This window comes from Poecilia mexicana, unplaced genomic scaffold, assembly GCF_051168715.1.
Source record: "Poecilia mexicana isolate PSO_F unplaced genomic scaffold, ASM5116871v1 scaffold_8, whole genome shotgun sequence".
NCBI classification, from domain to species: domain Eukaryota; kingdom Metazoa; phylum Chordata; class Actinopteri; order Cyprinodontiformes; family Poeciliidae; genus Poecilia; species Poecilia mexicana.
The window spans coordinates 22476357-22504095 of record NW_028263377.1 but is presented as its reverse complement, the minus strand read 5'-3'; the positions used below and the strand labels follow the sequence as shown (position 1 = coordinate 22504095).

The 27739-nt window shown below is 37.8% G+C and overlaps 2 protein-coding genes and 1 long non-coding RNA gene across 3 annotated transcripts in view; all 3 read right to left on the bottom strand.

Moving 5' to 3' along the window:
• The window catches only part of arhgap23a (Rho GTPase activating protein 23a), an 81575-nt gene extending 64518 nt beyond the window's left edge, over positions 1 to 17057 (bottom strand). The window contains exon 1 of the mRNA XM_088007706.1: positions 16322 to 17057. Within this exon, the coding sequence (XP_087863832.1) occupies positions 16322 to 16330 (9 nt within the window). The 5' untranslated portion in view covers positions 16331 to 17057. The remainder of the gene's footprint in view (positions 1 to 16321) is intronic.
• Positions 151 to 5702, bottom strand: LOC148158095 (uncharacterized). The gene is made up of 2 exons (XR_015763910.1): positions 1389 to 5702; positions 151 to 1256 (listed from the first exon to the last, which is right to left on the bottom strand). It is a non-coding gene; the product is annotated as an uncharacterized LOC148158095 (long non-coding RNA).
• Positions 17058 to 24980: 7923 nt separating the features above from the next.
• The window catches only part of lasp1 (LIM and SH3 protein 1), a 37272-nt gene continuing 34513 nt past the window's right edge, over positions 24981 to 27739 (bottom strand). The window contains exon 7 of the mRNA XM_015004811.2: positions 24981 to 27520. Within this exon, the coding sequence (XP_014860297.1) occupies positions 27347 to 27520 (174 nt within the window). The 3' untranslated portion in view covers positions 24981 to 27346. The remainder of the gene's footprint in view (positions 27521 to 27739) is intronic.

Below are 27739 nucleotides of genomic sequence, written 5' to 3'. Positions count from 1 at the left end.
AAAACAGTTGAGTAATTTTTTTTTCATTACGTTATCATTTAAAAAGATTTTTTTTAAATAATTTCACAAAACTAGTCTTAATTATAATATTTTATTATATAATAATAAATTTATTTCTGTGTTGTTTATCCTGATGATTAGGTTTGAAAATTTTTATTTTTCTATTATTTGAAAATCTTGTGAAATCTTGAAAAGAGTTCAAAACTCAGGTAGTGATTGGGTGTGGCCAGTTCTGCTTAAAAACAACATTTTTCCATTTAAATTCATCTAAATTTAAAGCATTGTATATTCTATTATTCATAAATAGTTATTCGAAATGCAATTTAAACAAAAATTTCAGTTCAAGACTCAGCAACTCAGAGTTTACACAGAAATGCTTTTTAATCTATGATCAATGTTTTGCAAAATTAACTATTAATTAGTCAGACAAAGCTGGTCTTTTATAAATTGTTTAAAGGTAAAGTCCCAATGTTGTAATATAACAACTTCTCTATTTCGAGCAAAAATGTTGTTCTCATAAATGTTGAATTTTCTTCTGTTTTTTTTTTTTGTTTTGTTTTGTTTTTTTTTACCCAGATTTAGAGATTAAACCCTTTTGGATTGAAAATTTACACATGGTTTCCCCCACAGTAACAAAATACCGTAACTTGAGAAACCTTGACTGAAAAAATATCTTGATACAAAAAGAAGTAAAGTAAGTAAAATGTATATCCAAATTTTATGGGAGTCTATAATATGTGTACATATGTGACTATGTGCAACTCTTGTACAAAATACAGAATAGTTAATACTATATTTACTATCACATTTTCAAAAAAAACTGTGCAAAAACAAAGAAAAATGTACAAGGCTGAACTTTCTTTTCACATTTTTCTATATCTGAGTTAAAATTAGCTAAAAACACACATTTATCTCATTATTCTACCATTTAACTAATACAAATAACCAAGGGCGTAGGTTTGGTCTAAGTTTTGGTGGGGACCTTGACCCCCCCCCCCCCCGCAGCACAGTGAAATGCCGAAGAGCACCGAACATTTTTGAGAACGGGGGAAACCACATTGGCTTAATAACCCCCTCCCCCCAACCATAACCATATCATACATCTTGTGTATACAACCAGATACAGTCATACTCAGCAGATCAGTTCAAGAACACTTTACTTTTTCCTTTACAAAATTCAGCAAACGTTACAAGTAAGATCAAAAGAAATATCCTCTGGATACTCCCTGGTCACTGGCACTCACACTGACAGCCTCCTATAGAGCAAACAAAGCGTAACCTGGTTTGTATTCACACTGGCTTAACTTAATTTAAGACTAACACTTCAAATGCCATATTTACTGAGATAATTTCACAGTATATTTCATATCTGAGAACTAACACCTCACCTGGAGCCCTGAAGCTCCAGCCACCTCTCCATCGTTCTGCTCTGCCCCTTGCTCTGCTGTCTGAGCATCCTATGTGAAAAAATATTACATAATTAACAGACCTATTCTACCTCACATTCAGTGCTGACCTTACTAAACACCGGACTTTACAACAAATGCGTTGCGTGATAGATATCTAACTTATGGGTCCACTCACTGTACTTACAGCCGACGTAGCGAAATAACTTCTAATGTCTGTCCTTTTCTTTTTTGGTGGCGACATGGTCTCGGAGACTCAGAAGGAGACGCGTGTGCCCAGCTAGCCGCCGCCTTTTGCAGCTAATCAAAGAACGTCCGACGATTCAACTGACTCCCCCTCCCCCCCCCACCCCCCGACAGCACCGTTCCGACACGGTCTCGGAGGCTCATAATAAATGTCAAACTAAGAAGCTTCCGTTCCGCGCACCGCCTGTTGCTGCTAATCAAAGATCGTAGATCCACGTTCTTTGAGCCAATATGGCAAAAATTGGTCGGGACTTTTTCATATCCCGTGAATATTGGTCGGGACATGTCCCTACCGTCCCTACCCAAACCTACGCCCATGCAAATAACTTTAGTAACCTTCTCTCAGTTAGTGTCAGACTTAGAATTAAATGTTAAATGTCTTTTTGCACCAAGCAGCTGCTTAGTTTGCTTATGCTTTGGGCCAGCTCTGTTTAAATACCCTGCTTTATTAAGAAACATGTTGTGTATAATAATAACTTTAATAAAATGTGATTATCTTTAAAAGATTAGAAAACATCCTCATAATCCCATAATGCTTTTTCTGCAGCTGCTCTAAAATCCCACAAACTCTGTTTAAATTAAGTCCTCAAAAGAACCAATATTTCAGTTAAATTTTAATTTTCAAATAAATCAGAGAGACTAATCTTCTCACACTGATCGGCCTCATAACTCAAGATATATTACAAAAGAAACCGCATGGTTGTGAAATTGGGCGTATCAGACATAACTTTAGGTTTACAATGACTCCCACCGCCAACCCATAAACTGTAACTCATCATAAGCAGATGGGTGGAGCAGAAAATGGGCTGAACAATGAAAGAAGCCAGAAGAGCTTTAAAAAGACAGACACCAAAGGAAAAAAAATATTCATACATTCTCGGAAAAGTGATGAGAGACGTGCTGAGAATAAATTCTGTCTATGAATCAACACACAGTCAGGAGGGGAAGTTAACTCACCACCAGAACAGGAACTTCAGTCTGCTGCCAAGAATTTACACTACATGACATACTATAAATAATCCTCATGGCTGCCCAGCTATTATGTCAAGTGGGTGAAAACAAGAGCAGAAAGAAAAAGAAAAGATTTTTTAAAAGAAAAACAAGGAGTTGCTTTATCAGCTCAAAGATGGAGGCCCATGTGGCTGCCATTACCGCAAGAGGTGACAGAACCACTTCAAACACTGGTGAAACAGAGAGGAGTCATGGGGAATCTATGGAGCTACATTGGGGCCATTACGTTTGTTCAAAATTAATAATAACAAAAAAAAAAAGATCAACTGTTAAAAAGATTTGAAACAAAAAGAAATTAAACTACAAAAACTAAAATCTGAAAAAAAAAACATAATTTAGATTTGTTTTGTCTTGTTTCAATTTTTTTCAGTTTCATTTTTTTATTTCAAATATTTGTTGAGTTTTGAGTTTGTTTTTTCAGTTTCAAAAAAGTAAAAAAAAATTATATAGAAAGTTGCAAAAAAATGTAAGTGAAAAAGGTTTGAAATAAAAAAATTGAATGTGAAATAGAGTTTTGAACATTTTTTTCAATTGTTTTCAAATCTTTTTTTCAGTTTCAAAACATTTTTTTCAGTTTTGAAAAAGTTTCAAATAAAAAAAATTTAAACTGGAAAAAAAAAGTTTGAATCTGAAACGTAATTTTGAACCTTTTTCAATTTCAGATATTTTTCAGTTTCAAAACTTATTTGTAAAACTGAAAAGTTAGAAAAAAAGACTACTTTAGAAATTACTTCAAAGTGAAAAAAATTTTAAATAAAAAATTTTAATTGAAAAAATTTAACTGAAAATAAGATTTGAAACCAAAAAATATTTTGAAAAAAGTTTGAAAAATTATTTGAAATTAAAAAAAAGTTTTGAAACTGAAAAAAAGAGATGTGAAACAAAGAATAGTGTTCAAAATTATTTTTCAGATTCAAGTTCCCCCCCTAACTTTGGTTACCTAGCAACAGCATGTTCAGTAACTTCCCCACCACGTCTCATAGCTGCTTACAAATAAAAAAACAACAGCGTGGAGTGAAAAATGGATAAAACAGGAAAGGTCACTCAAAGCTTTTTCTTCAGTTTAATTTTTTCCTTTTGAACAAACTTTTTGGCCTCAATTTAGCTCCATAGTGATCCAAGAGGAGCAGCTGCTGACTCAGCTTTCATCTCCAGTCTTTCCTTGCAGAACCTAAAGTCAGTTTCTGTCGCACTGTAAGGTATAAAACCTCCTTTATTCTGACGCCACTAATTAAAATCCAATTCAACCTACTGTCTTCGGAAAGGCACATAAATAGTTAATTAAGTCTTTTTGTTTTACACACAGTATGCAGGTTTCCCACACTTTGACACGGTGTGGAAAAGTTCAACTTTTTGCCAGACGTTGTGCAGTTCAGCCAGAGATCTCATGTGGTCTGGATTTGAAAACACATCCTGGGTTTAAGAAGGACTGAATTGTGATACAAAGAGAGATCACAAAGCTGCCTTTTCTTTCAGGGGTCAAACAGTGTGAGGGGACGCCACAGATGGACATTTTATATCCTCTGTGTTCGGAGTCTGACTCTTCAGGCTTTTTTTTTTGCAGCCAAACGGTTTCATATTGCTGGACATAAATCAGCTTTTATCTTCTTTTTGTGATCTTACTCAAACCTTCTGTTTTTGGTGGGTTGTTGTTCACATTATCTGCTCAATTAGATGCAGATACAACATCTTTCCCACACAAAACGGGAGCAAAAGGGGATTTCTGTTATTGATACTGGATCCTAGCTAAATTTATAGTGTAAAAGTCTTGAATCACTTTGTGTTTCTTTATATTTCTGATTCTAAAATTGATTGAAATCTCTCAAACTCACGTTTTCCAAACGTTTCTTTTATTTGGACATTACTGTATGCCACCAGACTGCTAACTATGTTGCTCCCATGACTAAATTTATAGTGTAAAAATCTTAAATTATTCCTTATTTCTTTATATATTTTCTTCCGAATCTAATTTTTTTTAACTCACGTGTTCTGAAGATTTTTTTGGTTTGGACTTGACAGTATGTCACTTTGTTGCTCAAATGACTAATTTTACAGCTCAAAATTCTTGATTCATTCCTTATTTCTTCATATTTTTCTTTCTAAATCTCCTTGTGATCTTTCAAACTCACTTATTTTCTGTAGATTTTTTTTGTTCGGACTTGACTGTCTGTCACTAGACTGCTCACTTCGCCCCTCTCGCTGCGTCTCTGGGTCAGGCTTCCTCTCTGACACACACCCTCGGGGTGTTGGGTACGTCCCCCGTGACTTACAGAGTCAGCACCGCGTTTCGGTCTGATGATGCTGATGTGAGGCGACACGACCCGATCCTTTTCCCCCTCCAGGGCCACAGCCGGCTGGGGATGAGCAGGAAGCATCCAGAGACTGCAACTCATTACATAATCTCACACACACACAGCCCATAAACAGCCGTCATCTTATTGTCATCCCGCCTCCCTCTTCTGACCTGGTTAAGACAGTTTTTCTGGGCATCCCTCGTATTTTTCTAGGCCACTTCCCAGATCTTGTGAGATACTAATTGTGATCACTCCATTTACTCCCCCGTCTCTCTTTAAGGCTTCCTCGTTCAGATATCCTCCGTTTCACTCCACTTCCCTCATGTTATTAAGCCTGCCTTTCCGCAAACGTCTGTACAGTCCTCCAACACTTAGCTCTCTGTTCAAGCAGGCCACACTATACCTCTTGATACAGTGGCATTTAATGAACATTTTCCTGGAGCAATGAGAGGGAAAAGGACACAATGTGAAACCTCTGCCAAGCTTCGGTGTCATTTTCCCCCTCTCTCTGATCTGATACAGGAAGCAGTTCTGTTTCTGGAGGAGCTGCAGATGTAATAAGAAGCTGGGTAGAGATATCAGATGAAGATAAAGTGTTAGAAGAAGAGGAAACTTGCTCATTAGCATGCACACTGCAGAAACATGAAATCTTACCGAGTACTTTTACACTTGAAATAAAGCAGAACTGACTTATGAGTAACTTTTCAGCAAGATACGAGTTGTTTTAAGTCAACAATTCCTAAATATTTTTTAAAAATGGTTCTAGTTTCACTGGCAGATTATTTCACTTATAACAAGATATTTTTCCATGTCATAAGTGAAATAATCTGCTGGTGGAACAAGAAATGTTTCATCAATGTTAAGGAGTTATTGACTCAAACAAGCTCCGATTTCTTGCTGAAAAATATTCTGAGTTAGTTTGGTCTTATTTTAAGTGTACAACGATATTTGGACTAGAAATACTTGGTAAGATTTTGTGTTTTTGCAGAGTAATGAAATATTTACAAGACATTCAGTGTATCACTGTAAAAACAATGACACTGCTTTTGCAGTGCATCATGGAGTGATATCCTAAAAGTACTTTACAGCTAGATGTGGGTTGCTTTAAGTCAAAAATATTGAAGAAAAAGTGCTACTTGTAAGTGAAATAATCTGCCAGTGGAACTATTAAGGAATTATTGACTTAAAACAAGCTCATCTTCTTGCTGAAAAATTACTTGTATGTTAGTTTTACTCTAAGATATTTGCACTAGAAACTAGACCAAAAACACTTTAGATTTGGTGTTTTTGCAGTGATTTGTCAGAGGTTGTGTGGCTTGGAGGATCACAGGAGGTTATGTCGCAGAAAGCTGCAGTCGTTGTGTGGATTAAGCGGCGCTGCAGCCCCCCTCTCTGGGTCCCTGTGCGAAAGAGGAGCCTCCTTTGTCTTGTTGGACAACTGGCACGAGAGGAGGGAAAACAGCTGACCAGTTCGGCCCAGACAGGAAGAAAAACTTCAAACCGAACTCCCAGGATCAGACTTTAAAGTAAACAACTGTACTCAAGCAGGAGTAGCATTAATTCAACATATTTCTACTCAAGTAAAAGTAAAACGAAGCCGTCCAAGAGTAAAAAAGTATTTGGTAAGAATGTCTGCTGGAGTGAGAAACCGATCAAATCTTTTAATATTTAAAAATTACATCAACAGATGGACCAAACTTTAAGTTCTGTGGAAATGTTGGTATTTTAAAAGCCAAAATAAATAGTATAATTACAAAAGAAGTCAAAAGAATGAGTTTCTGTCAATCTAAAACTTATGAAACCTTAACAAAAACTGTCTGGTGAATTTTTGGTTAAAACAAGATTGTTACTCTTAAAGTAAAATTTCTGGATTTTACTCTGGAAAACATATTTTCATTCAAGTAAAAGTAAAAAGTAGAGATAAATAGCCTAACCCTCACAACAAAGATACTCAACTTACTACTTATTATCCAACTGTGTTTTATACTTCTACATTCAGACCTTTGTGGGTGATTTTTTTTAGCATTTTGTCACATTACAGTATTTTTTCCAGAACAGTCTAGTCAAAGTCTATCGTCATGGTGACCTAAACGAGCCCTTGCAGAGTCATTGGGGATATTCTGGACCTGAAACCCAGAAAGAAATGGTTGATTCCCCAATTAGTAAAAGTCAGAACAAGAAAAAAGGTTGAGAATGTCGACAAAGTTGAAACATTTTTCCTCATGTTGTACAAGATCCATTCAATAAATCAGAATATTATTGACAAGCCTTTTAATTTTATGAAACTTTGTCAGAAATGTTGTCACTGAGACATTTTAAAGCCTTTATTCCTGTTAATCATGATGATTTTCAGCTTATATGATGAAAACATGACAGTTGAAGTTAGAATATTACATCAAACCAAAATATTTTAGTGAACGTAAATGTGGGCTTAATGAAAAGTGTGTTTAGTTTTTAATCTGATAAACGGATTTCATCTGAACAAATATTCTAACTATAGATGGAAGAGAAAATGCACTTCCTAAACAATGGGAAACATTTTACTTTTCACAAAGAACCAGGCTGGTTGGGTTTCATCTCTTAACATCTAAAATAATTACTTTGAAAACGACATTTTGTGTTTATCTTCGATTTGTTTGGCAAAAATCAGAGAAACGGGTGCAATCACTTATTCACAGAACCATATATCATCCAAAAACATGAACTCCTGAACCTCCAGTCTTTTTTTTTTTCTGCCATGACTCAACATGGAGAGAACCGATTAGAAACGTACATGTGGGAAAGATTTAGCTAAACGAACAAAGAGGAGGAAATACCCCGAGACAGCAATGGGCATTCAGGTGTCGCCTATTGCAAAACGGCCACTGATTCAACCCCGGTAAAACACCAGACTGTCCTGAGCGAAGAATGTGCTCATTATTAGAAACTCCAGACAAACACAGAGAACAGATGAATCACATCCAAGGAATCCCACTGCTGCTATAAATGCCCGTCGTTACTATAAACGCTTGGCACACATTTCGGTCCACCTTTTCTCTTCTCCTCGATCTCCACGAAGACGCACAGAGTGATAAAGTAAACAGAGTCTGCAGCTTCCAGTAGCAGCTCAGTGGGTTTCCTTCCTGCTGGCCGCCTCTTCACAAGGCGGCCTTTTTACCTTTCACAGCTCTGCTTCCTCATGGGGCGGTTTGTTGGAAATAACTCTGATGGATCAGTTGTATCCTTAACGCACTTTTGGGAAACCAACTGATGCAAGTGGAAATATTTAAATCAGACCTTTCTGCTGGTCAGTGGTGAGTCAGGAACGTCCTAAATCTAAAATCTGAGAGAATGTTTTTGTTTTTTGCACCTTCGACAGACTTTAAGGATGTTATTTACGACGGCAAGTTATTGCCATTGTTGGAAAAGAGTAGTAAATACCTGCCAAAAACTATTGAGATCAATTTTCTAGAAATATTTTTGAAAATTTCTGAGCTCAAAAGTCTAAAATTTGAGAGGAAAAACTTAGAAATATTGAGATTAATCTCTGAAAATGTCTAGAAAAAAACCTGGGAATTTCTGAGGTCTAAAAGTCAAAAATTTGCAAGAGGAAAAAAATTAATCTCTGAAATTAATCTCACACGTCCCATGTCACTTTTATCAGCAGTTAAAACTGTTTAATCCTTTGTTAACATGTCGTAATCCGTTTTTTTCCGAGCCCCCTTTAAACGCAACATGAGCGCTACGATGCTAGCGTTGGGTTTACACCTGTGCGGCAGTGAAGGAGAGCTGCTGCTGCTGCTGTGCGGAGCTACGCAGGTGAGTTAGAATCATGGCAGCAAACCAGCAAAACGCAAAGAACTTTTCAGTTTTTTCCCCCTGTTACACCCCCAAGGTCTAGGGGTCCAGGGGCGGTAACAAGATGTGTCCAGAGTAAAAAAGTGGAATGTAAAATTATTACAAAAAGTTTCACAATTTACAGTTTAACCCAATTAGTGTAAAACAAAAGGGATTAACAAACTCAAGGATGTCAGGTGTAAATTAAAGTTAGAAAAGGTCCAAACAAGTCAATTCAAAGTAAACTCAAAAAGGGGGAAACAGGGAACACACAAAGGGAATGTTAAGGGGAGCACCAAGCCTCCCAAAAACGCGAGCTTCTAGCTTGTGAAGTCAAACTAAAGCAGTCAAGCTACTTAGCAGAACAAGCAGCAACAAAACAGTTAAAAATTGCCACAGCAGTTGTACAAGATGGTTAAAAAACAAACTACCTAAAGCCGTTGCTAACACCAAACAAGGGGGACAGCTTTTCAGAATCTCTTCTAACTAGCTGCCCCTCTAGAGGAATGATTCAGGAGCCTTTTATAGGGCGCAGGTGGGCCTCATCAACATCTGATTGGCTTGACAATCCTCTGCTGGTCCAATGGTGTAGCTGCTTTCCTGCAGCCTTCAGACAGCCAATCAGGGAGATGTGCTCTCACAGCTGATCCTGCATCAGAAGGGAGCCTGCCTCAAGAGGCCAGGGGCCGTAACACCCCCAAACTAACAGACTGAGTTGAGTAAAGCTGATGGATGCAGGTAATGTTAGCTAAAAGATGACTAGTTAATATCAATACAGCACCTTAAGCTTGTTAACAAGTACCTTGTAGGCTACTGGTGTTGTTGTCTATGTCCAGCTACGATTCATTTTGCCCCCAAAAAAGTTGATTCCCCCCCCGTTCGTCTGGAGCCGGGGCTGAGTACAACAGGGAGTCTCTAAGAATCCCCCCCTCCCCCCTCTTTGCTCACACACATCGTTCAACCAGACAGCTTTTTGTAAGCCATAGGGGGGGCCCAGGAGAAAAAGTTTGGGAACCACTGCCCTAATCTGAGCATTTCTACGCTCTTTAAGCTCAGAGATAAATTCGTCTAGACATGGCCTTAGAGCACAGAGTTTTCTTTTTGACGGACAGGAGCTGTTGGCTTGAAGTTTTCCATTCAGACGTGCAGAATTTCCTTCGGTGGAGAAAATAAAATCCCACACAAAGCTGTCCATCTCAGAAAGATTCAAAATACTTCTTTAAGCTATTTATAAATAGTTTATGACTGAAAATCATGGAGGATCACATGTATTTGTTGTTAATTTATTAATAAATCTGGACTGTTTATTAGTCTTATTATTAGTTTAAGAAAAACGTCTTATTAAGGGATGGATCCTGCTAAAAGGATGACCATCTGCTCCTCTGCTGCACAGATTTATGCAAACAAATAATCCTCAACCCTCCTGAAAGCACAGAGCTGCAGTTGCATCAGAGTGCCACAAGAGGGCTCTGTGGCTGGACACAGATGAGGACATTATTTCACAACTGTGAAATTTAACAGAATTTATGAGTGAACAATGGTAAAAGATTAAAAAAAAAGTTTCAGAAAAAGGCAGGAAGTTTTAAGTCATCCATCCTTTACGTCTCTGTGAGCTTTTGCAGTAATTGGAGGTCTGGAAATCCAAAAATAATCATGTATATTGGAAGTAAAATGGACATTTGTGCATCCCTGCATCATTTGATGTACAAACTGGGTCAATATGACGCTGAAATAAGGCGATCAGAGAAGCAGTGTTTGTACTGGGATGCAGAGATGCACAACTAAAGCCGCTCTAATGATCAAAGCAATGAAACCACAGACCTCATCTGTGCACGAAATACCTGGATACTGATTTCTGTTGCTCTCAAACTCAAAAAGGCTGGAAAAGTCCTACAAGATAATAAATTTGGCTCATAAGCTGCACATTAAAAAAGGCCCATTTGGATAAAATGGGCTCCTAATGAGATTAATCTCGAGAAGCTCATCCTTCTGTTGTCCTCCTGCATTTCCCTGACATGGCGAGAACTGCTCCTAAGAGGAGGTGCTTTAACCAAATGGACTGACCTTTAACCCTAAGGAAGAACACGGCCCCTCACTCCCTCCTTATCCTCCGCCATCTGCGCTTTTTGCTCGTTTGTGCCGAGGTTAAGGCTTCTAAACATCTAGTAGAAGATGTTGACCTCCAGGGTTTGGGTGTCCTCGTTTCTCCCATGGGACAGCCTGCTCACTGTTCACTTGCAGGCATCTGCATATTAATTTGGCTGCAACACAGTGGAGCCTCTAATATTAATCCTTTGGTACATTTCTTTTTGCATGCACTTCTATATGTGTGTACAGTAAAACTTGCAGAACCTGTTTTACTGTCTGACTAACATTCCTGCAGGAAAAGTTGATGAGTTTTCAGTGCAAAAACTCAAAATATTACCAAGTAATGTCCAATTTCTAGTGCAAATATCTTAGAAATAAGACAAAACTAACTTACAAGTAATTTCAGCAAAATACAGCAGCTTGTTTTAAGTCAATTCCTTAATATTGATTAAATTTACAGATTATTTCTCTTATAATAAGACATTTTCAGAGACATGTTCCCATGCCAATGGAACTAGTACTTTTTTAATTAATACTAAGGAGATATTTACCTAAAAAAAGTACCTATATATTGCTGGAATTTTACCTATAAGTTATTTTGTCTTATTTTAACTATACTAAAAAAACAAGACCAAGATTACAATGTAAAAATAGAAAATATGAATCAATGAAAGCACTTAAAACCCTTTTTTCCACATATCTGCACGTGTTGGATTCATGCTGCACAATTCAACTAAAAAGCAAACAAATCTGTTAGAAGGAAAGCTAAATTAACCTCAACCCAAATCTTCTTCAGGCCTTAAACTCGTTTAAAAAAATAAAGATTTTAATTAGATATATCAATTGCTACATTATATTGTTGAAGTAAGAAGCTCATAATAAAGTAGGTGACTGATTTTCCAGCATGCAGTAGCTGCTCCCTTCATCCTGATGTAAAAGTGTTGAATGATGCCTTTCCTGCATGGCGGAGCAGCCTGCATGCTTCATCTTTTACAGAAACATTTTAATGGTGGCCAAGGTCAGACGCAGAGTCCCACACGTGTCCCGCAGAGACCTCTGAGTGTTTTCCTCTCCACGTAGAAACCATTTGCAATGATTGAAACTCTTTTCTGTGGTTTCTAATGTTTTATTTTTGTTCTTTTCCTTGTGCGTCAGCAAAGTTGCTGCATGTTTTACTTTAGATGTCCTCCGTTCTGCTCTGGAAAACGAAGGAAGAAATTCCTAAAAGTCTAACATTTGTCGTCAGATTGGACCACCTGTTGCACACCCGTCCCCTCCTTTTGTCCGTCCCCCTCACACACTCGCCGTCTTTCACATTCCCTCTCACTATCTCGTTTGTAACCCAGTAAGACCCTTTCTTCTCCAGCGCGCACACACACATACACACACACACACATAGTTTTACTCCCATAAAACATCTCCCTGCATGGCTGTTTCGCTCTGAGCTAATTCTGACTGCATTCCTTTTCAGTCACATCTATGAGAAAAAGACAAAACAAACTCTAAGATAAGTCTGGGCGAGAGTCGTAGAGACTCACACACACACACACACACACACACACACACACACACACACACACACACACACACACACACACACACACACGCGCACACACACACACACACACACACACACACACACACACACACACACAAATTCAAAGATGCACAAATACACGAGTCAAACCCAAGCCTCCAGGGAGTTTTGTCCAGACGACAGCACAAACACAAAAAAAAAAAAATCCTGCGTGTTCCCTTTAAAGCGGCTCATATGAAAGATTCCCCGCTGATGCTGGGACACACTTTCAACAGAAACAGGTTGTTTAAATAGTTTATTTATATAGCTTAGAGTTTTTCTCTGACGGATGCGGTCATGCAGCCAAACGCTCAGAGTTGCCACATCCTGATTTACCGCTAATGACTATTGATCACGGAGCACTAATGACCCCGGATTGACGTTTTAATCGTTCCCGGGAAAAGGTTCTGCTGTGGAAAGTGTTACTAACAGGTGTAACTGTACACAAAGCAAAAACACCAAATCTTACCAAACATTTCTAGTGCAAACATCTCAGTACACCTGAAATAAGACAAAACTAACTCACAAGTAGCTTTTCAGCAAGATCTACAGGCTTTTTTAAAGTAAATATTTCCTTAATATTGATGAAAACATCCTGCAGCTCCACAGGAAGATTATTTCATTTTTAATCTCGTCTGTCTAGTTATAATTTGCCTCTAAAACTAGAACTTTTTTAAAATCAAAATTAAGAAACTGTTGACTTAAAACAAGCTTGTGTTTTTTGTTGCAAAGTTATTTGTAAGTTAGTTTTGTCTTATTTTAGGTGTAAGAACATATTTGCACTAAAATCTTGTGTTTTTGCAATATATTAAAGCATTTATGCAAAGAATAGATGGGACTGAGATTATACACTGCAAAAGCTCATAATCTTACTAAGTATTTTTAGTCCAGTTTCTAGTGCAAATATGTTTCCAAATATGGAAATTAGACAAAATTAACTTGTCTGCAGGATATTGGAGCTCGCTTGAAGACCATATATACTTTATATTGATGAAAATGTTTTCATTGTAGATTATTTCACTTTTAACATGGGAAAAATGTCTTGTTATAATATCAACACTCAATATTAGGGATTATTTACTTAAAACAATGTCCTGTATCTTGATGAAGGTTACTTGTACGTTAGTTTTGTCTCATTTCAAGTGTGACAAGATATTTGCACAAGAAACTAAAACTGAAAATAAGACTTCATGTCTTAATAGCAACACGACAAAAACATGAATACATTGACGAGTTATCGGTAGTTTTGCTAGTTCTGTTTCCCCTCTGCGATTATTACCGCAGAAATTTGCAATCAGCAAACATTTTTATACTTCTTATGGATCCTGCAGTCTGTGTTTTGCAACATCTTAACCTGAACTTCATATATAATTGTCTCTCACTGGGAGTTTATATCTGTAAAACTAGAAGAGAGGAGCTTTGATGCTGCACGACAGTTCGCTTTAAACTTTCCGTAGCTGTAGTAAACACCCCATGCCTGTGTTTACACTCGCGCAGCAACGCTAGCGCATGTTTGGGCTTCACATCTGACAGCCGGTCCTTGACTGTTTCTCGGACACTGTGCTGTAATGGGCCCTGAAGCAGGAAACGCACACAAAAAAGAGATAAACCCTTTCAGCCACCGCACACAGACGGCAATAACACAACGCCACGTGACGGACAGGAAGCGCTATAACCATATCATATCACAACAACGTGCTCCAGCCGTTAAAATGACACCGGCCCGGCCTCAGCACTGCACCAAGGCCGTGCCGTGTCAGCATTTTGCAGCGTAGGGCAGCATTAAAAATGGCTCCTTTTTCCTGTGGGTTACGCTGGGACAGTATCTGCTCCCTCCTTTCGACTGATTCTGGCGTTTTTAAGGTAACAACACCTTAAGATTCACACAGACAGACAGATCACTGCAGTTTAGGTTAGAAGCATTCACACCGCTACAACATTTAAAACCACAAACTGAATAACTTTATGAGGTGGAAGGCAAATATTTTTTTAACATTAACAAGCCAATAGTCTGTAGATCCAGACTTAAAGAGTCTGGATCTACTCTTTGCCGTTCTCCTGGCAAAAATACCTTAAACTCAGAGTCTGACCTCTGGGCTTTGACTAGACCTTTCCAACATGTGGACATGCGTTGATGTAAACCAAACCATGACGTTGCCATCTAAGCAATGGATCATTTAGTCGCATCACAAATTAAGATGAGATTATTTCCATTCTGATATTTACTGTATTTTTAAAGGGTAACTTTATTTATAATACATGGTTTATTTGGGATATCTAAAATGTATTTCAGTTCTCTTTACAAAATTAAAGTTTATTGGTCTTTGAGAGAGCAAATTATGATCAAAACAATAACATTATTGTTCATCGCAATAATTACTGGGACAATTTATCCTCCAGCAAAATTTGTTTCACTGCACGTGACTTGACCAACTGTTTTTACTGGGTTTTATTTAGCGATATCAAAGTAAAAGAGGCTGAATACAAATGCAGGCAACATTTGTCATGTTTTGATGTGCAAAATGTTTTAAAATGAACACAGTAAGGCGCGTAAAACATAATTAAAACGACACTTGTCCTCGTTTAACTGCACTCAAACAGTCAATGGGATGACATCATGTCCATTCTGAGAGGCTCACTCAGATCTCATCAGGTGGGACAGAGAGGAGACATTAATTATTCATTTAAATCAAATGTTTGGGACGGGTTACTTCATCCCCCTGTTCTGTTCGCTTCTACGTCACAAACGCTGCCGAGAGAGCATCAGGGGAGGAGGAGAAGGAGACGTAGGGAGGGAGCGAAGGGGGAGATGAGGTAATCTTCCTCCAAAACATTCATGAGTTCAACCTCCTGCGATGGGGAGCCGTTTGTAAAACTACACTGTAAAAAATTAAAAGCAATAATTTGGTTTATTTAACCTGTCAAAGCAAGAATGTGGGTGTTCATTTTTTAAAGTAAGAATTTCACTGTGTTATTATAAATGTTTAAAAAACCAGGTAAATATTTAGTTTACTCAACTTTCAAATTCAACATTTAGTGCGAAAGATAAAGATTTAGTTCACAAATAAGTATTTAATTTGGGAAATATTTAAATGTTTTGCTCACTAAATATTTAGTTTTCCAAACAAAATATTTAATTGAGTGACCTTGACATTCAAACTAAGCATATAACTGTGAAATTAAACATTTAACTTCCAAACTAAATATTTATTTCAGACCTAAATATTTAGCTTGGAAAATAAATATTTAGTTTGAAAATTAAAAGTTTAGTTTGGAAAGAAAATAATTAGATTGAAACAAAATTAGCAAAAACATATAGAATTAGTGGCAAAACATTTAGTTTGAAAAGTAAATATTTAGTTTAGCTTCCTAATTAAATACTTAAATTGAAAGGTTAAATATTTAGTTTGTTAATTAGACGTTTAGTTTGGAACTTCGACATTTATCAATATGAAAATATGACTTTTTTTCGCTGACAGGCTAAATAAGCCAAATATAACTTTAGAAAACTCCCAAACACCAGTGGAAGGAGAAATGAGCCAAGTCGAAGTGAATGCATCCTCTCTGACACACTGTAAACAAGCGCAGCTGCAGGCGACACTTAGCCAAAGTGAAGTCTTACAGTCACTTTCTGTGACTGAATGAACCCACGACTTGATGACAGCCACACCCCACTTAGACTTCATCTCTCCCGACTGTGGAGGAGCAAGCTGGGAGATGTTGTGTCATCTCTCCAGCGGCCTGCTGGCATCACTTCTCTGCCAGAGATGAAGACATCCCTGCAGGATGAGCTGCTGCTCACCTAGCGGGGGTGATGGATGTTATAAAGCCAAGGTGTGGCTGCGCGGATGAAGGTGCTCCCGTTTACTTTCCCCCATCCTCACCTGGTCCATGATTTCACTGAGCCTCCTCCCTCCTCCTGCTCCCGGTCATCTCCAGCTGTTTCTCTGCTTTCCTTTCGGTTCTTGTTCAGTATTCCCAGCAGAAATCCAGTCTGGTTGTCCTCAAACAGGCGAGGCAGCCTGGCAGCCAGAAGCCGCCGCTGCGCCTCCCCGCAGAGGCATGACTCTGAGTCTCCTTGACAGGGTGACACCTCCAGCTAAACATCCATCTTCTGCCCTCTTTGGTGTTCCGGAGCGGCGGCTGCAGGGGGAAGCGGGGAAACCTCCCTCCTGGACAACACAAGCAGAAGAGACTCCCGCTTTTCCTTCTCAAGCTCTTTCACTCTCCTTCCCTCTGTGAGCTCGCCCCTCTCCTTCCTTCCTTCCCTCCCTCCTGCTCAACGCCACTTCCCTCCTCTCTTTCCATCTCCCCTCCCCCTCCTGCTGCTGAAAGGGAGCCCGAGCGAGCGAATAGGTGCAGGGTTGCCAGATCTGACTGACAGTTTTCAGCCCGAAGACAGCATAAAACCTGCCCAACTAGAAAAAAAAACAAAACAAAACAAACAAACAAACAAACAAAAACAAAATCAGGCCAAATCTCATCCTCTGATGAAAATCATGTTGATATCACCTGACTTCTGGATTCAGACTTAACTTGTGACATTTTTGGTTGGCATTTATTATATTCTGACCAGAACCAGATAATGGATAATATGACTCTTTGAACACACCACCTACGTTTCCATTACAAATGTATGAAAAAAACACAATTTTGCAGTTGTGATGTTCCCATTAAATAAGAAATGCAATTAAAATCCACAAGAAAACCTTCTGCAACATTCCCTCCTACCACTTCCTGTCGTCGTCTTCTTCTTTTCCGCCAGTAGTAACATCCGGTTGTTGATCACGTGACTCCTGATGTGGGGAGTCAGAGAAACACTTATTTTGAAGCAGCCGAAAAACCGCCTCATCCTATCGCAAAAACTTTATATTGGAAAACATGAGGTTTTTTCAAAACTGGCGTGTTTCCATCAAGCTAATTTATTTTCGTAATTCCAGTTAGCGCCATTTTATGGTCAAGCAGCTCGTGAGACTTGTGTTTTTTGTGGCGATATGTCATTTTAAATCTTGATTTTGCACTCGGATTTCTATTTTACAATATAGTACATACTTGATTAACCAATAACTAATCTTTGATGATGTCACATTGGGCAGATTATGGAGATTTCAAATTAAAATACTAAGATAAGTGCAAGAACAAGGCATTTTATTAAATGTTTTGTGCTTTTCTGCCACACGATGACAATTATTTAGAAAGAATTTTCGTATGAAACCTTTAGGTTGTAAAAGCAACACACCCAAACATTTTTCCCCCCAGCCAAACATGTCCAAAAGTAGCCCAAATGGGCGGATACTCGCCCAACCTGGCAACACTGGATGGGAGCGAAGGAAGCGGACGGAGGGTTGGGATTGGCCGCCGTGAGATCACATGACCCCTTGGCAAGGGGAGCAAGGGACCCTGTACCAGCTGTCCAGTTCATGCTTCTCAGCAAACCTCTGTTGCCATTGACAACAGCTGTCGTACACGCAACTCACCAACCACAGATCCCCGCACGAAGCCATTGGCTGGCAGGAACCGCGGCGCCGCCTCCTATTGTGCGGGGCGCATGTTGGGACGTGTAGTTCAATCTTTGCTTTCCAGGAAGGAACATTTGTTTCTCCCTCATTGCATGAATCTGAAACGCGTCAAGGTGAAACCGGTCAAGATCCAAGAAAAAGATGAGATGGTTGCCACAACAGAGGGAGCAGGAGACATTGAGGCCTCTGGTCCGACAGGAAGAAGACATCCTCTGCTGTTTCCCTCCCAGCCCACATGGGGAAACTCCCACGAAAACTGAAGGCCATCGCTGCAGAGGCGACCCCGCCCTACATTTTCAGCCTTTCATTGTCAACTTTTTCTTCATTTGCATTTTCTCTGACCTATGACAGGGTCATTGTTAGAAAGGAGGGGTAAATTTCCGTCAAAATAAATAAATAAATAAAAAATGTTGAGATTTATCGGTGAAACTTTCTTTAAAAAAACTTGGAAATTTCTGAGTTTCAAAAGTCAAAAGTGTGCAAAAAAAAAAAAAAAAAAAAAAAAAAAAACTGAGAAACGTTTTAATTAATCTCGTAGAAATTTCTGATTTCTAAATGTTTGACTTTTGAAATTCAATTGATTTCCAAAAGTTGAAAGTTTTAGCTTTTGAAACTCCGATTTATTTTCTAGAAAATTTCTGAGAATAATCTAAAAATTTCAGATTTTTTTTTTACTTTTCAAGCTCAGAATTTTTCTTTTTTTCTAGAAATATCTGAGTTTTTTTCTTGAAGATTTTGGACTTTTTAAGCTCAGATTTTTTTCTTATTTTTTCTATAAATTTTCTTAGATTAATCTCAAAATTGGAGCTTTTTTTTCTTGCAAATCTTTTATTCTTCAAGCTCAGAAATTATGTTAAAGGAATTTGGATTATTTACCATAGCGTTCCTGTCTCCATACATTTGGGGAAAATTTTAGAGGAGTCGTTGGGGAATAGAAATGAAGTTTTAACTTTTTGAAAAATATGCTGGTAAAATTGCCTTCTCAAATTTATAGTATAAGGTTTTACATCATTAAAACATTTAGGATTATTTAGAATCAACGGCGGACATTATCGCCCCCTCGTGAATCCTTATGGTATAGCACTTAACCATGGGGCACTCGCCATGTTTGTTCACAGTTTTCACTGATCGATGCGTTTGGCACAAGGCAAACACAAAAAACTAATAAAGAAAAAGAAAAAAAATTAAAAACCAAGGAATTTTAAATTTAAAAATTGAACAAGATAAAAGAAGTACTAGTCTTTTATCGGGTCCTTTTGGACAAGGTTGAATGTTGTACAGTACAACAGCACCACCTGCAGGACAACAAAAGACATGCAGTCCATTAGCAAATGGACACTCCCAAAGCTTCGTCAGAAAGCTCTTGTGGTTAGAAACATTAAAACTGAATGGGATATTACACTAAAAGACCGAGAAATCTTGTTCTTCATAACACTTACTGCTTTAGCTTCAACTGTGGCAAATCGTACAGAGTCCAGCTTGTTATGAGGAACTACATTTATCAAAAATGATTGAATCAAGACAGTGAAAATTACATCATTGTGTCTTGAGGTCATTTATGTGTGGATTTGCCTTCTGTCCAACAAAAGACTCCTACAAAAAAAAAAAGGAATCAAAAAAGCAACACATGATTGTTTAGGGTAAACTTAACCGATTTCTCAACAAAAACCAGAAAAGCCAGACATGAACTAGAGGAAACATGAAATAAAATGATGTGAAAAGCTTATGTTAATGTCAGAAATTTGGAGTTTTAACTTTTAGAAAAGAAATAGCTCAATTGTTCTATTTTAATATAACATTCGCTAATGCTACTTAACATTAGCTAAGTAGCTCTGTATACTTAGTAGCATTAGCTAGTGCTGCACTCAACTTTACCTTAAAATTAATCAATAAAGAGGCAATTTATTGTATTTAAATCATCTTTAATTAACACCATGTGAAACATATCTTAGCTGATTATCAGTGCATCTGTAAACACATCATGAATACCAATAAACAAGGACTTTTCTGCCAGATGGACCAAAAACAATAAATAAGCTAATTTTGACGCAGCATAAAGAGTGATCTGTTGCTAATATTAATAAAGGAGCGGGAAAGAAAACATCCTGAATTCATGTTGATGGATCAACTGGATTAATGTTGTTGCGGGAGGTGAGGTGAGGCCACAGATGTTGGAAAAATGATAATATTAGACAGAAAGGTGTTGTCTGTTCGTCTCCCTCTGGGTTCCCCATGTTCCATCTGAGGGCTGAGAGGGGAAACATCCTGCATGAGGTTCTTCAGTCTGAAAAATACAAAAAAGGTTCAACTTGATGTGAAAAAACAAAGATTCGAGGCTTGTTGGGCTGATATTTTCATATGATACGTCGAGTTGAGTTTTTAGAGCAGAATCCGGAGATAAAAACAAAAACAAAAATTTTAATATTTTGTTTAAATAAAAAACATTTTATTTTGTTTTGTCTCCTGTAGCCAAAAATATAGAAGAATTTTAAATTGAGTTATCTTTTTTCATGTTTAAAATCTTAAAACCCTTTTCCTTTTTATTTCCAGAAAGCCCTTCTTTCTTACAGTAACGAAAACATGACCTTTAAAATTAGATTATATCACAACATTAAAAAAAATATTTAATACATAAATGTGAGCTTAAAGTATGTTTAATACCTGCTTTAAAGTTATTTCCAAAAGGCGCTATTAATCTGACAAATGAACCTAATCTGAATTGCAGATATTAAAAAAGATGTAAAAATTAGCTAGAAAAACTTAATAATTAGAGATTAATGTCAGAAATCTTCTAGGAAAAAAACAAGAAAATTTCAGAGATTTTAAAAATCAATGTAAGATATTTTCTATTAAAAAAAAACTTGGAAATTTCTGATTTTAAAAAGTCAAAGAAATTCAAATTTTGGAAAAATTTTCGAAGTCAGAAACAGAAATTTTACATTTCAGTTATCCTAGAAAATGTTGGACTTTTAAAAGTTTCCTTGATATTTTTTAGAAAATCTTAGAGAATTTACAATTTTTTTTCTATTTCCAACAGCAATAATACGGCGTTATACATTAAACCCAAATCTGCCATTTGCATGAATGAATTTGGGATTAACTCTAAAGACACAAACTACTAGTAGTAAAATTAGTGATTTAACATGTAAATAGGAATTAATATGTGTAAATATTAGCCTATTCCTTTGATGCTTAGGTCCTAGATTAGCTCTGATCAATGTAATGTATCAACAACATTAAAAGATGAAGTAAAATAAAATTAACCGTTTAATACTAGGAGACATTTTGGGCAGCTGCTTCAGCCTTTTGAGAAATTTATTGTGGAGCAACTTAATTTTAAAATATCTCTGTTAGCATTTAAATGAATTAGGACCGCGGTAAAGCTAGCCGGCTCTGACTCCAGCCGGCCCAGCACACAATATACAAGTGCGCGGTCGCTCAAGACATTATGGTACACCCATTTACGTGCTGCTTTCACAATAAAAGCGCACATCCGGTCCATGTTAGAGCTACTCAAATCCGGCCGCAGCATTTGCAAACAGAAAATAATATATGCTGAGAAACTAATACTATATATATATATATATATAGTCATTTTTATCTTTTTCCCCTAAGTTGCCGTGCACATTGCTGAGAAACTCTCTGTTTCCAAAGACTGCTACCACTTCTGGATGAAAGAGGGGCACCTCTAGAACAGAACCAGAAAGTGGCAACCAGATCTGATGTGGAATTTCAAAATAAAAGCCTATCAAAATAGTCATTTTTTATCTTTTCCATCTAAGTTGCCGTGCACATTGCTGAGAAACTCTCTGTCACCCAGAAGTGAGAGAAGTCACTGGAAACAAAGTTTTTCAGCAATGTGCAAGGCAAATTAGTGGGAAAAACATAACAAATGACTATTTTGAAATGCTTTTATTTTGAAATTAAACATCAGATCTAGTTGCAACTTTCTGGTTCTGTTCTAGAGGTGTCCCTCTGTAATCCAGAAGTGGTAGCAGTCTTTGGAAACAGAGAGTTTCTCAGCAATGGGCACGGCAACTTAGGTGGAATAGATCTAAACTACTACTTTAATGGTCTTTTATTTTGAAATTACACATCAGATCTAGTTGCCACTTTCTGGTTCTGTTCTAGAGGTGTCCCTCTGTCACCCAGAAGTGGTAGCAGTCTTTGGAAACAGAGAGTTTCTCAGCAATGTGCACGGCAACTTAGATGGAAAAGATAAAAAATGACTTTTTTGAAGTGCTTTTATTTTGAAATTACACATCAGATCTAGTTGCAACTTTCTGGTTTTGTTCTAGAGGTGTCCCTCTGTCACCCAGAAGTGGTAGCAGTCTTTGGAAACAGAGAGTTTCTCAGCAATGTGCACGGCAACTTAGATGGAAAAGATAAAAAATGACTTTTTTGAAGTGCTTTTATTTTGAAATTACACATCAGATCTAGTTGCAACTTTCTGGTTTTGTTCTAGAGGTGTCCCTCTGTCACCCAGAAGTGGTAGCAGTCTTTGGAAACAGAGAGTTTCTCAGCAATGTGCACTGCAACTTAGGGGGAAAAGATTTAAAAAAAATACTATTTTGATAGGCTTTTATTTTGAAATTCCACATCAGATCTGGTTGCCACTTTCTGGTTCTGTTCTAGAGGTGCCCCTCAGTCATCCAGAAGTGGTAGGAGTCTTTGGAAACAGAGAGTTTCTCAGCAATGTGCACGGCAACTTAGGGGGAAAAGATAAAAAATGACTTTTTTGATAGGCTTTTATTTTGAAATTCCACATCAGATCTGGTTGCCACTTTCTAGTTCTGTTCTAGAGGTGCCCCTCTTTCATCCAGAAGTGGTAGCAGTCTTTGGAAACAGAGAGTTTCTCAGCAATGGGCACGGCAACTTAGGGGAAAAAGATAGAAATGACTTTTTTGATAGGCTTTTATTTTGAAATTATACATCAGATCTAGTTGCCACTTTCTGGTTCTGTTCTAGAGGTGTCCCTCTGTCACCCAGAAGTGGTAGCAGTCTTTGGAAACAGAGAGTTTCTCAGCAATGGGCACGGCAACTTAGGTGGAATAGATCTAAACTACTACTTTAATGGTCTTTTATTTTGAAATTACACATCAGATCTAGTTGCCACTTTCTGGTTCTGTTCTAGAGGTGTCCCTCTGTCACCCAGAAGTGGTAGCAGTCTTTGGAAACAGAGAGTTTCTCAGCAATGGGCACGGCAACTTAGGTGGAATAGATCTGAACTACTACTTTAATGGTCTTTTATTTTGAAATTACACATCAGATCTAGTTGCCACTTTCTGGTTCTGTTCTAGAGGTGCCCCTCTTTCATCCAGAAGTGGTAGCAGTCTTTGGAAACAGAGAGTTTCTCAGCAATGTGCACGGCAACTTAGGGGAAAAAGATAAAAATGACTATATATATATATATATATATATATATATATATATATATATATATATATATATATATATATATATATAGTATTAGTTTTGTATTAGTTTCTCAGCATATATTATTTTCTGTTTGCAAATGCTGCGGCCGGATTTGAGTAGCTCTAACATGGACCGGATGTGCGCTTTTATTGTGAAAGCAGCACGTAAATGGGTGTACCATAATGTCTTGAGCGACCGCGCACTTGTATATTGTGTGCTGGGCCGGCTGGAGTCAGAGCCGGCTAGCTTTACCGCGGTGAATTAGGCCTCCTACATCATGCATGCCATTTGGTACGCCTTTTTTTAAAAAAAAAAAAAAAACAAGCTAAGCAGCAGCTTACCTTTGTGCATGGCGGTAAGCAGGGATGCAGGAGGGACAAAACTCCGCCTCCGTCCCGCGGATCGTCTCATCACAGCATGTAGATGATGTAGGAGAGGAAGACGAGACCCATGACGGCGAAAAACATCAACATCAGTATGTCCACCATGGTGGAAGCGCTGCGGGATGGAGCGTGAAGATGCGAGAGCACGCAGCTGCAACGCCTGAGAAGGAATCGGAGAAGATCGGAACACTTCGGGTGGAACTCGGGGAAAAAGACCACGCCCACTTCCGAGACAAAGAGAAGCGTTCATTTTTCAAAGTCCGGCTCCTTGATTTTAATATTCATTTAACATCTGAGCAATTGCTTGAAAGTTTGATGAAACATAAATAAAATTGTAAACAAATTTGTGAATATTTACAGCACAAGTTGCTGAGAATTCAGGAAAAAATACTTTTTGATTAAAATGTTTTATACCGTCAGACAAATTAAATATTCTTATATATTTTTAGCAGCAAATCTGAAATTCTTTTCTATAATAATGACAAAATAAGCAATAACTTTTAACAACAAGCCATTATGATAGTTATATTTAATGCTAATGGAAAACAAAATGAACTGACTTGCATCTGGGTTTTCAATTCAATTTATTTTGAATGCATGACTTTTTCAGTGTGGCTTTTATTTCTTTTTTTTTTGTAAAAGGCCTCATCTTGGACATTTCTGTAAAAATATAAATTGGTCATTTAATTTTTTCAGTATTTAATTAAAGGACTGTTTAAACTATAATATAAAAACAAAAATATACTAAGCAAAATACATCAGTGGCCATTTCCCTCTGACAGTAGGTGCAAGCAGGCAAAACATTCCAGTGATGTTAGGTGCATGAAAAAAATCCCACCTAAGATAAAAAATAAAAAAAACTTCTAATGGGGATTTTATCTGTTTAATCATAATAAATTAAGTAATCGATTACTAAAATAATCATTAGCTGCAGCCACAATTTGCAGGTCTAAGGGAGTTTTATTTTGCTGTTCTGAGATCAAAATGTCTCTTTAGGTTGTGAAGTTTGCAGATCCTTCATATAGAATGTTTTATGCTTTGCAAAATTAAAGCCATAACTCATATTTTATGGGGGGGAACTAATTATAACTTAAAGAAATCTATTAGAACATGGAAGGACTTGCTTTGATCAAATGAGACAAAATTTAGTCCTTTGCCTTCATGCAAATTGCAAAAACATTGATTTTAGAAGATTGAGAGCTGTGACAAGGCACAAACAGGAGTCTGAGAAAAAAATGACATTTTATTGAGTCTGCAGAATCATAAGTACAATTTGAAGTGCTGTAACAGGGCAACAGGAGATGATATCAGGTCCTTAATCTGAGTATTCTGACTTTTCAATACACACGTGTATGACAATATGCATGAGATATCTTCTTTTTTTTTCTTCCATTTAATAACAAAATCATACCAAAAACAAAAAACAATTTAATATGGAATGCACAAAACTTGTCCGGGGTGCTAAACCTGCAACTGTGGATAAACATGATTTCACTCTGAGAAGTCTACAGTATATAACCAGTATGATAGACCAAGGCTGAAGGAAAGAGGCTCTGCAGCAGGAAAGGAGGAAAAAGATACAAACTGGGAGGAGCGGCGTACGGATCAGTAGTGAAGTCGGGGTGCAGGAGAGGAATTTAGCTCAACTTGCCCTGTGCCACAAGCTGGGAGGAAGAGAGCGTCTGTCCCCCGTCAAAACCCCAAACGCTTCCATCACAACAACACTTTGCAAATCCAGCCTGAGCCACATTCAAACAACCCCGTCATCTAAACCGACAGTCGCACCCTGGGGGACAAAACAAGCCGGACTCGATGTAATCAGCAGAGAAATGGAGAAATAACTGGGCAACTATTAGGCCTGAAATCATGTCCTCCATTTTTTCTTCAGTCGAGGAAAATTTGAGTTTAATCACATGATCTATAGCCTATAGGTGGAGATGATGTTTTTATCTGAGACGCCGTGCAGCAGATTTGTGAGATCTCGAGGATGTTCGTCACTAACTTTTCCATGAGTCGACTTTTAAAATCAAATTACTGCCTCACATTTGCAAAAAAATATATATAAACCATCTTCTCCTGCAGGCAAGCCACTTCCCAGAGCACTTTATGATGCATATACATTTATACAATGTCATCTAGCTACATAATGATGTCAACAAAGCTGAACGAGTTTGAACCCCGACCCCTTCGCGCCTGCCCCACTCTGATCGCTCCAATCTGTGACGCTCACAGTGCATCATGGGAGAGGAAAGGGGAAGCCAGACGCAAGCGAACATCTTTCTGTTAAAGTTTGAGTGTGAAAGGCTCAAAATTGAGCTCATAAACAAGAAAACCTTTATTATTTCATTCGTAGGCAGAAGATTTAAAAATAAAATGTAAAAAACGTTTAGGATCGACCCGCAAGACAGAGCTGAAAAAGAACAAAAAAAAAAAAAAAAAATCACAACTCCAACACCTGATCCAATATCATGATGACCTCTATTGTTTTGGGTCCCAAAACCAATTCTTTACTTTATTTAAACACACCGAAAGTTTCAATTAAAAAAAAAAAAAATCAAATAAGACGCGCAAAAGAAGAACAGCAATGAGATAAACAACATTTAACACAGCAAAGGATTTTTCTCACATTAAATAGAAAGAAATGATTGGAATGTTTCACACAAACAGTGGAGAAAAAAAATAAAATTAAGAGAATCACAATACAACATTGTGCTTGGCCCTCGCTTTTATAAAACCATTTATTAGTGATTTTTCTAATATAGGGGGACATTTTTTTCTCTTCTTCTTCTAATAAACAGATAAATATGTGGAGCTCCAAAAACAGGAATAAGGGCGTATGCACAGTATAATCACACTAAGTTGAGGTGGATTTGAGAGGTTTTGTTCCCTAACTTGTCCCTGATCCCTCCTGAGTGTGAGCGGCAGGAGAGGCTCTTCAGTTAGGCTAATGTTCCAGTTTCACAGCAAACACCCAGCAAACGACACGCTTAAGATCCGTCTACGTTAAAACCTCTCTGCTCTGCGCGGCTGATTGGTGCCACAGAACTTGAAGTTAAAGGAATGTACACAAGTCAAAGAAAAAAAAATTAAATAAAAGGAAAAAATATTCAAGCTTATAACTGATAGACTGAGATAAAACACCGTTTCCAGTCTGGCAAAGTTTGAGCTCAATAATTAAGATGAAAACTTTTGTTTTTACAGGATATTTGCAGTTTGACTGACTGCAGGGAACTTTATTTTGACTTTTTCTCTGTATTCACGCGCGTCAGGATTGGTGAGTGATGTCGCCGTGTGACCCGATGATTTTTCTGTAAGTGACGAGTTTATCTCAATGTGAGCGGACAGAGAGGAAGCAGAGACTTCGGCACAGACGGACAGACATGAAGCAGGCTGGCGGACAGTGAGAGCAGAGCAGGGATGCAGAGCGGAGGAGGTTAAAGGTCGCAGGACAGGGTTTTTTTTTTATTTTTTTTTTAAGGAACCAGAGTAAAATTAAGAGAAAGCGGTGTTAAGATGAGATGGCACTGGGCTTTTCCTTTCCTTCTTTCCTTTTCTCCTCTCTTTTACTTTACTTCTTTCCCCCGATCATTCAAAATTCATCCACATAGTTGGCGGGCAGCATGCCCTGCTGGCCGGTGCGCTCCACGCGGCCGTACATCCAGCCGTCGTCAATCTTCTGCACATCTACGATCATGTCTCCGTCCAAGAAAGACACCTCGTCGTCATCGGCAGCAGTGTAGTCGTACACTGCTCTGTATCGCCTCTGCAGGCAAAAAATGAAATAAAAAAATAAATAGAAGTCAGTTTGCTGGAGAAGAAAATGTTCTGCATGAGAAACTTGCAAACATGCCCGCAGCAGTTTAACAAGAGAGATTCAAATATGAAATGCTCACTTCCTGGTTCTAAGGGTTAACAGACTTGCAATTGTTTAAATGGAAATTAATTAAAAAAACACGTATTAGTTGTAGAGTTATGACAGCAT